Raw genomic sequence first — 13,001 nt, 5'->3', positions numbered from 1 at the left:
GCGCCGGGCTCCACGGCCGCCGGCGGGGCCGAGCTGCGCGTGGGCGAGCTGTGCCTCGTGGAGCTGGGCGGCCGCTGGCACCGCTGCCGCGTGCTGAGCCGCCGGGAGCGCGATTACCGCGTCTTCCTGCTCGATGAGGGCCGCGCCACCCCCGCTGCCGCCTACTACCTGGCGCGGGGCCCCGAGGAGCTCTTCTGTCTGCCGCCCGAGGCGCTGGGCTGCATCGTGGCCGACGTGGTGCTCGTCGGAGGTGGGGAGCTGCAAGGTGCCACGTGTGCCGTGAGGGCTGCGGAGTTCCTCACTTGCCTGCATGGCAGGGAGGTGTCGGGCCTGGTGCGGGAGGTGATGGTGCCGCAGCACCTCGTGGTGCTCGAGCTGCCCCAGCTCGCAGCCCAGATGCACCACCTGGGCCTGGCCAAACTGGTCACCTCCAGCTGGTTCTGCCTGCTGCTCAAGCGCTGTCTGGCCCACATCTGCTTTCATGGCCAGCTCAAACCACAGCCTGTGGTGCCCCAGCTCCCCCACGTCTTCCCTTCGGGTCAGCCTSTGTCGCCGGTCATGGATTACTTCTACCCACAGCTTCAGCTGGGAGTGACTGAGCCAGTKCTAGTGACCCAGGTCTCCAACCCACACCACATGTATTGCCAGTTGCGGAGCCTGTCGCAGGAGATCCATCGCATTTCTGATACCATGCACCAGGTGTTTGACGGAGCTGCTTGTGAGCAGGGAATACCTCCCAAACTGGGCTCGCCCTGTGCCGCCCGTGGCATCAGTGGCCACTGGTACCGAGCCCTCCTGTTGGAGGTTGTCGTGAGGGAGAGGGACCAGCAAGTGGCCCAGGTGATCTTTGTGGACTACGGCAGGAAGGAGTTTGTGACGGCCGCTAACCTGCGTCATTTACCTGCTGAGTGTTTTCGCATGCCTGTTGTGACTTACCCGTGTGCCCTTCGGGGTATCTCACATGGAGGTCATGGCTGGTCCCCGTCTCAGATCAGCGAACTGAAGGCCTTGTTGTTAGGCAAGCGGGTGAATGCTCACATCGAAACATTTAACTCCTTCGAGCACCTCTATTATGTGAGTCTGTATGGTGACGATGGCATGAACTTGAACAGTCTCTTCGGGGTGCAGGCTCGTTGTCTGGCGAGCAGCCTAAGGCAAATCAGGCAAACTGAGACTCGTGAGCAGGTGGGAGTAGAGGATGATATGGGCTCACCACCAGGAGCACCTTGTGCTGCTTTAATGCACAGACATTTGGYATCTGTTCCTATAGTTGGTGTGCGTTTGAAGTCAGGTATGTTCTATGACGCTCAGATATCCCATCTCCTAGATCCATCTGAGTTCTGGTTGCAGCTCCAGGAGCATCAGCAGCTCTTGAGCCAGCTTACACAGAATATGTGGAATTTTTACTCCCAAGCCACAAACTGGGATAACGTTATGCAGGACTTGCAGCCTGGATCCCTTTGTACTACCAGGAAAAATGGTGCCTTTCATCGAGCTGTGATCACCAGGATGCTGGGCAATGTTGCAGAAATACATCTGGTAGACAGAGGCAACATGGAAACYGTGGACTATGGTGAGGTAAAGCAGCTGCTCCCCAAGTTCAGGGAACTACCTGCGTTAGCTCTGAAGTGCTGTTTGGCAGGCGCCTCCCCTCTGAGGGGCAGCTGGAGTGAAGAATCTGTGTCTGCCTTCAGAAAGATTGTGCTGAACAAAGTGTTAAAGATCTGTGTTTTAGGCACACAGGGTGATAAATATGTGGTTGAAATTCATGATCAGTCCCAATTAGGAGAAAAAAGTGTAAGTAAAATCATGACCCACGGAGGATATGCAAAATGCCAGAGGTCTGAGATACCTGAGATGCCCCAAAAATCATCAGATCAGGTTGCAAGGCAAGATTCATCTTCAGGATGTGATGGGGTGGAAAAGCAAATAAGTATGGCAGAAAGGCTCAGAGGAGAATCTGATCTAAAGAGAAATGGTAGAGCATTAAATCCATATATGACTGTGGYCCGAGGTGGTTCTGTTGCCCTTCACAGTTCAAAAACTAGTGACTGTGTTCCTGCTGAGGAAAAATGTGAGGGCCCACAAAGCCCACCTGCCTGTCTTGCACAGAATTACCTGGAGCTGAAGCCAGGTTCTTATGGAGGGCAATTGGAAGTTGGAAGTACAGTTAATGTAGTTGTATCCTACGTTGAAAGTCCTGGTTATTTTTGGTGTCAGTTAAGTAGAAATTGTCAAGACCTTAAGACGCTAATGACTGAAATTCAGGAGTATTGTAAGAATTCATCTCAGCCACACATCTGGCCAAATCCTGTGTGTTTAGCCCAGTATTCAGAGGATGAAAAATGGTACAGAGCTCTAATTGTTAGTGAATTTACTTCTGCAAAACAAGTAGAAGTAATATATGTTGACTATGGCAACAGAGAGTTAGTCTCTAGAGCAAATCTCCGCTCAATAAATGAAAAGTTTCTTAACCTAAAGGCTCAGGCTTTCAGGTGCAGCCTTTACAACTTAATCCAACCGAATGGTCTGGATCCATTTGTTTGGGATGAAAAAGCAATTCTGGCATTTCAGGAGTTTATCGATGCCTCATCATGTCAGTTGGAGCTGAAGTGTACAATATTTGCCTTGGCTTCGATAAACAATAAAGAACTGTTTAATATTGTGGACTTAATGACACCTTTTCAGAGTGCTTGCCACTTTTTGATGGGAAAAGGTTTGGCTAGACCTTTATCACCTCAGAAACCTCTGGCATCCTCTGTTCAGCTTCATTCTTACTATTATTCTATGCATGATATCAAAATTGGGAGTGAGGAAGACATCTATATTACGCATGTGGATGATCCATGGAAATTTTACTGCCAGCTTGCAAGGTGTACGGATGTCTTGGCAAAGCTTGCAGAAAACATTGGTCATCTGAGTAAAATAGTGACTGCCTCAAAAACCTTGCAGAACCCTGGAAACTTGTGTCTTGCAAGGTATAGTGACAATCTCTGGTATAGGGGAGTAGTTAACAAAACAAAACCCAACAGAGAGGTCTTCTTTGTGGATTTTGGGAACACAGAGCTGGTAAAGAAAGAAGATTTGCTTCCTATACCCAGTGGTGCTTATGATGTCTTGCTTTTGCCAATGCAGGCCATCAAGTGTTCTTTATCTGATATATCTACTGTTCCAGAAGAAGCTACGCTGTGGTTTAAACAAGCTGTCCTAGAAAGGCGATTGAAGGCAGTAGTGGTAGCAAAGGAGTCTGATGGCAAACTGCTGATTGAGCTGTTTGATGGTAATACTCAAATCAATGCAAAATTGAAGGAGGGGGTAAGATTGGCGAACAATGCAGAACTGAGTAGGCATGTGGAAAGTGAAGCGTTGGGTTCTAGAAAGAGAGATGGGAAAGAGAGGAATGGAATGGCAGAGTTGTCATCTTCGTGTTCTGGAAGGCTTCCTGAAAGAAAAAAAGGGAGCCCTGAAGCCCAAGGAGGAGAGGGGAGTAGAAAAACGCACTTCAAAGAAAAAGATAAAATGCTCTTCCAGAGTGTTAAAAAGAGGGAACAAGCACCTGAATTAGTGAACCCTGAAAAGCAGAGCAGTAATAAAGATGCTCTGTTACTAAGTACAGTGGAGAAAAGAAACGGCTCTTCTCCTGTCAGAAAAGATAAATCATCATATGTTAAATCTCATACTGAAAGCCAATGTATAACATTCAGAAACATATCTGATCTACCTCAGAAGAATATAACGCCAGCTCTTAAAGTGCTCGTATATGTTTCTCATGTGAATGATCCTTCAGATTTTTATGTTCAGTTGGCAAGTGATGAGTCTCAACTTAATGGTATTTCAGAAAGCTTAAACAGTAAGAYAAGGGTGGAGAACCCTTGTGGGCAGCTCTTGAGAGCAGGAGACTTAATCAGTGCTGTTTATTCAGAAGACAGCTTATGGTATAGAGCTGTAATAAAAGATAAGTCTTCTGATAATTTGATAAGTGTACAATATATTGATTATGGTAATACCTCAGTAATTAATGTTGGTCAAGTATGTAGACTCCCTAAAGACGCATCATCTATTCCAGCAATGGGTATTCACTGCTTCCTAGGTGGACTTAAAGAGGAAAAACCTGCAAATTGGTCAGAGAAAGGAAAGTTTGACTTCTCCCAGAGAACGAGTGAAGTTCAGATAACATGTGAATTTGTACAGAAAGTTGAGGATAAATGGGAAGTTATCCTCAGTGACAATGAAGGTATAATAACGGTGGAGTTAGTTAATGAAAATCTTCCAAGYGGGGAAAAATCTCTTTCTACAGAAGTACTTGACAAAAGAGAAAATGGTGTTGAAATGGTGAATGTGTATGAGCCTTTGCCTCCTAATGAGCAAAATGAAATTTCCAGTGTAAATGGTTCTGAATCATTTATCTGGAGGATACCAGAGGCAGGTCAAACTGTAGAAATTTATGTCACAGTAGTAAAGGGTCCTGAGTATTTCTGGAGTCAGTATGCTGATGCAGAAAACCTAAAATACATAGAGGAAAAAATAAAGGAAGCTGAAAATCTTGGACTAAATTCCATGGATGGTTTCAGATCTTGTGTTAAAGTGGGTGATGTTTGTATAGCAAAGTGCAGGGAAGATGGGAAGCTCTACAGAGCGAAAGTCAGCGATATAAAAGGTGATAATTTAGTTGTTAGATATGTGGATTATGGAACTGAGGAAACAGTTAACATGGAGATGGTCATACAGATGCCAAGTGAATTGCTCAAAATACCTAATCAAGCATTTTTGTGCTGTCTGTCTGGATTTAATTCGTCTGAGGGCTCCTGGCTTAGTGAAGCAGAAGTTAAGTTCTGTGAAATGACTGTAGAACTGTTACTGGAAGCTAAAGTAATAGAAACTCGGGAGGATGGAGCTTCTGAAGTTCCTCTGTCTGTTGTTGAGCTGGAAACTTGTGGGAAGAGTATTAATGAAGACATGAAATGTTTTTGGAGGACCAGTACAGGAGGTGGTGACACAGCTTTCTTAAACCTTGAGAAATCTTTAGAGGAGAACACAGGATCAAATAATAATATGGATCTTTGTTTTGAAAAAGAAACTGTTGCTGCTTGTGGAGCACTCCAGGAAGAAAGTCAAAGTGKATATGTCTTGGGTGCAGCTTCTGTGTGTTCAGATGATGTAGAGGCAAATATAAAAGTGGAAGTTGAAGAATGCCTGTCTGTGAAAGCTGYTAGTGAATGTAAAACAGCTGAGCATCAAAACAGCTTTGATAAAGAGACTTCTGGATTTGAAAAAGAGAGTGATGAAGATATGTCACTGGAACCAGCAGAATGCTGCTCTTTGTGTGTTTTGGGAAGTGATGTGAAGGCTGTAGAACAAGAGCTACCTGAGGTACCACTTGCAGATGATGCTGAACTGAAAGCAGGACTGACGGGCTCTGCTTCAGCAGTCAGTCCTTTGGAAAATAAACAAGAAGAGCTGCTAGGATGGCCCATGCTCCAGATGCAGCCTTCCATGGGGGATGAAACAGGGTCATTACTGGAACTGGAGCAATTACAAATGGACTCCCCGTACGATGATCTAAAAGAGTTCATGTTGGAGCTGGGGCCGTTTTCAGTGCTATCCTCACCTAGGAACAAGATAAAGGAGGCTCTGGAGATGGACTCAGCTGCAACGTGGACACCTCCAGGCAGGGAAGCAAAAGAGGAGATGCTGGAGCTGGAATCATTGGAAGTGCCACGCTCAAATGATGAGACAGGGGAATTGGCAGCTGTGAAAACTTCAGAAATAACACCACCACCATCTTGTGAGAGAGAGAAGTTGGCGCCTCCCGTTAGCAATGGAGAGAAAACCTTAGAACTATTTCCATCCGATCCACAGCTTTCTTTGGGAGATAAGACACAAGCACTGGAATTGGATTTGCCTGTGGTTCATGAAGTGGAAGCTCTGCAAAATGATTGGATGGAAGTAGATCCTGCCCTGATGTTGCCGTCTTTTGGTGGTGGAGCTGAGAAACAACTGGAACTAGAGACCCATGACATCCAGTCAGTGTTTGGTGTGGAAATTAAACAGCTTCTCGAGTTGGTGCTGCCTGCTGTGCAGCCTCCTCAGGAGGATGGAGATGAGGACTTGCTAGGGCTGGAACACAGCAAGTTGCTGACTTGTGCAAAGAGCAGAAGTCAGTTTTCATTCCTTAGAACAGACCCGATGAATCGGAGACCTGTTTGCACTGCAAAATCATGTGGCTGCAAAATTGAGAAATGCAACGAATGGCAAAAAAAGGAAGATGGCAGTTCAGTGGAGGACTGGATGAAACGAGACTTGTCTACTGCTTTAAAAGAATGTGAAAGTGAACTTCTAAATGAACAGGCTTTTGAATGTAAGCCTGTGGGTGAAGAAATAAGAAAAAAGCAAAAGGAAAACTTGGCTGTCTGCCATGCAGGTAAAACTTTTTTTTTTGGGGGGGGGGGGGGGGGGGGGGGGGGGGGGGGGGGGGGAGGAAGGGGGAGAGGGATAACTAACCAAAATGTAGTATATGCTTGAGTATGCTACATATATCACAGTAGTATACATTGTAGTATACTACAAAATGTAGTATACATTCAAAGATGAAAACCTCTTTTTTTCCCCCACCCCCAGCAAAAGGGGAAAACAAACGAACCAAAAAAAAAAACGGTTATTTTTATTCCCTTGTACTCTCTTAGGGCTTTAGTTTAGTCTCAGCCTTCTTTGAAGGGTTGTGGGCACCACAGAATCACAGAACACCAGAAGGTTTGTGGTATCTCATGGATAATGTGGCAGCCTAATAGGAGATAGTTTTACTTCGAGAATTTTACAGTTTTATCAATGGAGAGTATTTCTAAACCAAAAATTCCTTCTCAGGAGTATTGAGGATGATGGGATTTGATAGTTTTTTAAAAAAAGAGGGAGGGGGAGTGGGAGCTGGGTTTGAGGCAGGTAGGATCTTTTGTATTTCTTTGTCCCTACACATTCTTTTCCTGATAYGTCATTGTTTTTGTAGAAGACAGTGAATACACTTGTAATCTAAAGGGCTTTGCCATTGGTTCCAAGTGCATGGTGTGGACGGCTCTGAAGTGGTGTGAGGCTCGCATTTTGGAGGTGTCTGAAAAAGGTACCAGGGTAAGTACAACCTGAGTGCTCTTTCTGCATTCCGAAGAACTGATTCTTTTTGTGTCTACCTTCAAATTTGAATTATTTTGCAGAAGTTAGCTACAGAAATGAAAATATTTAGTACTGAAAATGCTGATTCTGGACTTCCAGACTACATGGAAACAGTTGCCTAATACTGTGTGGATACTGTTTGTCACCACTTAATTCACATCTTCTTCCCTTAAGATGAGTGGAGAAAAACAGAGCCAAATCTCTGTTTTAAGGTGTATTCTTCCCATGACAACACTATGTAGCTCTGTTATTTCTGCAATGCAAGTCAATGTTTTGTTGTGCAGCTTTTTTACTGTTAAAGGCCTATGTTAAAGACTGGTGTTAAACGTTTGGCATCATTTTACTGACACTTTTAAACATTAGTCTTAGAGCAATAGAAATTTAGGAAGATGCTTCTAGTGTAACTTATTTTCCCCCAAAATGTCTATTATTTATATTTTTGTTGAGTGAACAACTCAATCCAAGGTGACTGGAGGGAGTTAGCTTTAATAAAATGGACTGCCTCTTTCTACTGCTGTTTCCCAAGATATGGAATAAATASGTAAATGAGAAATAAAACTCTTTGCAGGTATCTACAAATTTTAGATATATATGAAATACATGTATATCACTTAGGCTTTGTAGCCTTAAATTGCAACTAAAAATAATCATTTCATAGAAGGAACTCTGAAGATGGGTGCCTGAGATCAGAAGCCAACTTCTGGGCTAGTAGAGGTCTTTGAGCAACTAAATGTAGCCCGGGCTGCAGTCAGTGGGTGAATGTTGGTACTAACACCCAAGTTAGGCATCAGATAATCATGTGAACAAGGTTCCTGCTGGTTCAAGATCTTGTAGGTGTTTTCTAGCCCATGTCTCCTTGGGTTCTTGGGTTAGGATCTTTTTGGTCTAGAGGGAGCCTTGAGTTGGGTACTTTAGCAGGAGCTATGTGTGAAATACTTAAATTTGGGTCTGTGGATCAGGTTTAGTATAGATACTCAGCTTAACAGTTAGTTCTTGCACGTTTGGAATACCTGCGTTAAAAGCTTTCTCTAAYATCTACAATCTTCAATTGTATTTTGTCCACCACTGTGTCTTGCAGAACATGTATTTGCAGAGTGTGTTTTCAGCATTCATGCTTGTGCTACATGTGAGCCCACTCTTTCTGTACAGGTTTTGAATCTTTCCAGTGGCAGCGAGGAGCTTGTGGATCCTGAGAACGTGTGGAATGGTATTCCTGACTGGGCTTGCAGACCATCTGAGGTATGGTGGGGTAGTAGCTGAGAACTAGGAGAAGGGAGGGGAAAATGGAAAAAGCAGACTTATTTAAAATGAATGTTTTCTGAATTTAGCACCATGAGAATAAATAGAAATACTTTGCCTTTCTAAGAGGTCCTGTTGGTTTTTGTTCTTTAAAAGCCTTGTGTAAATCAATAAAACTGTCAGTCATTGGGACWAAGGACAGTGTGTTCAGTCTAGGAATACTTCAGTGAACAGCACTTGAATGAAGAAATGTTACTGGAAGACTACTCTTAATTGTGAAAGTTAGAGTAATGCTGAGGTCCATGAATTCTCCTAAATGATGCTAGCAGAGTACATAACTGGTCTGTTTTGAAAAATTCTTCGTAATTACTTAGTAATAGAAATGATCTTTGAACAGTGTTTTCATGAAACACAAACCAGTGAAGAATTTCAGTCTAGAATCTAAATCTCAGTTGAACAGCCGTGTTACTGAAGATGATGGTAGAATGAATTTTCAGGTCATTATTTCTATATAACTCTTGCATGGAAGCAAAAAAGGGACAAGGCACCAGGAGTGAGCTATAGCAGAAAAACAGTGCTGAGTCCAGCGCTGCTGCTGTTCCAAGTTAGTCTAGTGTTTAGAGGAATGCATCAGCAGAAAACGATTTTTGCAGTTGTGCCTGTGCTTCCTAACAGAATTCCCCCTTCGTTTAGGCAGTTGCCAATGCAACAGGTAACTTGGAGTCCTTAGTAGAGGAGTCAAAACTACAAGGTAAGACTACCTTAAATCTACCAAAGGGCTTGTGTGCTAGTTCTGGATGCATTTTAATTTTCTGAGTTTGTTTTAGAAATTCAATTTGAAATGTCTGTTTTGATTTTTAAAATCTAATATTGTAATGACTGTACCTGTAATTTTTAGTGACTTGTTCGTATGCTGTCAGCATAACAGTGGCYGTGAAAACTGCTGGAGTGTTTTGAGTGGAAATCAAATGGGCATATATTTGTTGTCCTTTGCATTGAGCCCTCTGGACAAGCTGGAGAGAGGTCAGAGCAGAGGTTCTCGTGGGGCTTTAGGCATGTTTTTTCTTATTCCTGATGACTTGGCTGCTGGGCAGTAATGATGAGGATTGAAGTTCTGAAGTCAAATGCCCAGATCCCTTAGTGGATCGTGGTCTCTGACTCTCAAAGTGAAAWAACTTCTCTTAATTATTGCAAAAATAGCTTGAGTAGTGGGTGTAAATCTTTTAATGAAATTTTGGAGTGTTAACGAAGAACCTAAGTAGCCTGTGCCTCAGCAAAAAGTTAGTAGAGGCTTTATGGCTCTGCACTTGCTATTCATAGAATGTGTAGATGCCTAAAATAGTTGAGGTTGGAAGGGAACTCTGGAGGTCACTTAGTCCAACCCACTCACTACCCCAAGCAGGGTCAGCTAGACCAGGTTGCTCAGAGGCAGGTTCAGTCAGATTTTAAATATGTTCAATGCTGGAGATTCCACAACCTCTGGGCAACCTGTTTCAGTGTTTGACCAGTGTTTGCCTGAAGGAAAGTGAATTAATAACAGCATTGCATTTTCAGTGACTGAATTGGTGACTATTTATATACAGCTGTGCTAATCACTGTCTAGTTTATGGATAACAAAATAAAGCCTGTAATTGTTACCTATTTTTTTCTTGACAGGTAAGAAGATAATAGACCTTGATTTAAAATGTTAAAATGGAGATGGTCTGAATCTTCCCTATACTGTTCCAAGGGAATAACTTCCATTGTGTACAAAAACTCTGCAAGAAGCATATGCAACTTAAAAGCACCCAGCAAATATGTACTGGTTAATACACATAGTAGATATCAAGGACTAACACGTTAGTAGGCTAAACGTTAATGTGTTTCCTACTCYGATATAAAAACCGCTGAGACCACTGGCCAGGCAGTTGCACCAGTCAGGTGGAGAAGTGTATGCCTTTGTTGCCCCTTAATGCAGGGTGGCTCTTGTTGTTTCTTGTTTTCAAATYTGTATTTTGTGGCTTTTATACCACTTAAGAGGGAAAAAAATACTTAAGTTGCTAACTGTGGCTGTCTGAATMTGACTTCTGTTCTTATGTACTCCATTTTCTTTAACCTAATGCATCCTCTAAGTACATTTTTCATAGTAAACCTGAGTTGAAGTTACATATCCACCTTGTATACAACTGAATTTTCCTGAGCATTTGAGCTACTGCCTGTAAACAATTTAGYAGAAAGTACTTGGTGCCCAGAATGCAAAAAAAAAGAAGAAAAAAAAATGCTAACTCTAAGGCTGTTGAGGGATGAATGGCTTAACTTAGGAGTGGTATCTGGGCACAGTGCTCAATCTGCTTGGGCAATTCAGCTCTCCTGCAGTTGTTTCTCATTATACAAAAACTTTTCAGAAATCCAGTCTTTGATAAAATGATGAAGATAAGCCTGAAGTTTTGTAGAGCAATATAGAACTGCCTTTAGATATTATTGCATTTGTTTTATGCTTCTAGAAACACTTTGATGGGTGTAATCTCTTTATCCTTTCTAGAAAAGCAAACTGGCTGCAGTTCAGATTTAGCTGAAGATCCTCGTGTTCTTTAGCGGTCCTGAAACTGAGTGGCATGTTCAGCACACTGGTGGACAAGTACCTCTCTACACATKCATTCCTACAGAAATGCATTTTCTCAGGAAAGCAATAACGTTCTGAATGTTCTTTGCATAACTGAACAAATGCCTGTCACTAGCATACTTCTGTCAAAAAAATAGTGCTTGTTGATGGATCACTGTTGTCAGGTCAGCATCTTAACAAAGCTGGCCTGTCTTTACTCAAGTGTGAGAATGTAGCCTTTGACTGGTATTTCTTACTGAATGTTTTTGTGTACTGACTTTATGTGGGCTGTCCTTGAACAAGGGTTTCTTGTGAGCTATGGTATGGGCTCCTGTGTTGCACASAACTGCTTACTGGTGTTCACTTTCTGAAAAGTTGTGTTGTGTTAATGATTTTTTTTCTTAAAGAAAAGCTAAGGGTACTTTTTGGTCCCTTCGGAGGAAAAAAAGTTATTTTGGTTTGAAGTCTTCAACTYGGTGCTCTCCTTAAGCAATGGAAGGAGCTAGAATAAAGCTTGTGCTGACATATGCTGTCCATTTTTATTAATGACTCTTCCCCTTTCTGTATGTCTGTGCCCACGTGCTGTGTCTTCAGCTCTACTCCAATAGCTGCATATCTTGCAGTTACTAGTTCTGCTTTGACCCTAAACAATCCTTTAAAGCAGTGTCACTGCTGGCCCCTTTGAAACACCCAAAACTTGTGTTTCTAATGACATGTTCTTAATTATGCTAACTAAAACCTTTTCTGTAAATGTGAAGCAGAACAGTAAAACAGTTCTGCTGCATGGATACAGTGTGGCAGGGATCCTTTAAGAGCTGCAAGTCTTCATACCTTTTGTTGTCTTCATCCTCACAGATGGAAACAGGATTTTCACTACTAGGATAATGCTGTTCCCTGCTCCCATATACTATACGTTCTTCTCAGACTACTATGGTCTTAATTCTGGAATTTTGGTCGCTTATATGGAAGTCTTTCTTAGTATCACAGATCTCAACTGCTACTGATTATTCCATAAGAAATGCTTGCAAATTTTGGTTTTCTTAGTAGAGACAAGAATTTTAATTAAGACATTCTGAAAAAAAAAAAAAAAAACAGCTGTTAGCTGTTCTTGCAGTCTCCTGTTAAGATCACAGATTATATTAAATATTTCATTAAATCAACATAGGCTTAATGGTGTTGCTTGTTCCAGTTTTGTCTGTAAGCTTAAAGCACATGGGCTGCAGTTYGATGTAGTCTCCCTTTTGTAAGCCTTATGCCTTCAGCAGACATTCCTCACCCTGGTGCTGTCRAAGAATCTCCTTCCAAGAAACTGATCCCTGTTTTGGCTATTAGCCAAACCAACTCCCCTTACTTCACAGATAGCAATGCTAATACCTTAACAAGTGATATGAATGAGGTGTAGTAGAACATCRAGATGATCAGGCAATTGGACTGGGACATGACATACCCCTTTTTAATAGGAACAGAAGAAGTGAGGAATGTCTCATCCCTACTACCTACRGTCATATTGCTGACAGTAGATTAACAAGGAGTGCCCTGCATAAAGCTCTAGCTTTGTCTAAAGAGAATTACGGTAGTTACAACAGGACTGGCCATTTTAGCAGCTTTTGGAAGGGAAAGACTGAGTATAGCAATAAACACAGGACTTGAAAATGGAGGTGGAATAAGTTCATGTAAAAACTCCTTCCCTCATCATCTTAAACTACATTCCCTGGCTTTCAGCATGACTTTTATGATGGGAATTTTCAGCACTATTTCCACAAGCTAGCTAGAAGGAGCAAAAACTTGCTTCTCTTTGAAGCTGTTGCCAGAGCACAGCTAAAATACTTCAGGTAATTTGAAGAAAGTCTTTCACTTATTACTGAACTGCAAAAAAAGGCTATCTGGCTATCTAGATGTGCATTGATGTGAACCTTGGCTTTAGGTTAAGTGTCAAGGAATTCAACTGTCTTTATGAACTTGGTTTTAAGTCAAAAATCTGARTGGTTTAAGTTGCCAGCTGAAGTGACTTTTTTTTTCC

The 13,001-nt window shown here is 42.5% G+C and overlaps 1 protein-coding gene across 1 annotated transcript; it reads left to right on the top strand.

Moving 5' to 3' along the window:
- TDRD6 (tudor domain containing 6) lies at window positions 1-11,635 on the top strand (the record flags this gene model as incomplete). Its single annotated transcript, XM_026039963.1, has 5 exons — window positions 1-6,421; window positions 7,001-7,119; window positions 8,311-8,400; window positions 9,094-9,151; window positions 10,922-11,635. Coding segments are annotated over 5 exons (6,741 nt in total), but the record flags the coding sequence as incomplete, so codon positions are not given.
- Window positions 11,636-13,001: the final 1,366 nt, after the last annotated feature.

Source organism: Nothoprocta perdicaria, unplaced genomic scaffold (genome assembly GCF_003342845.1).
Source record: "Nothoprocta perdicaria isolate Ctin4 unplaced genomic scaffold, notPer1 scaffold_248, whole genome shotgun sequence".
Classification (NCBI taxonomy): Eukaryota; Metazoa; Chordata; class Aves; order Tinamiformes; family Tinamidae; genus Nothoprocta; species Nothoprocta perdicaria.
The sequence above is the reverse complement of the archived record's forward strand: the minus strand, read 5'-3'. Positions and strand labels throughout refer to the sequence as shown.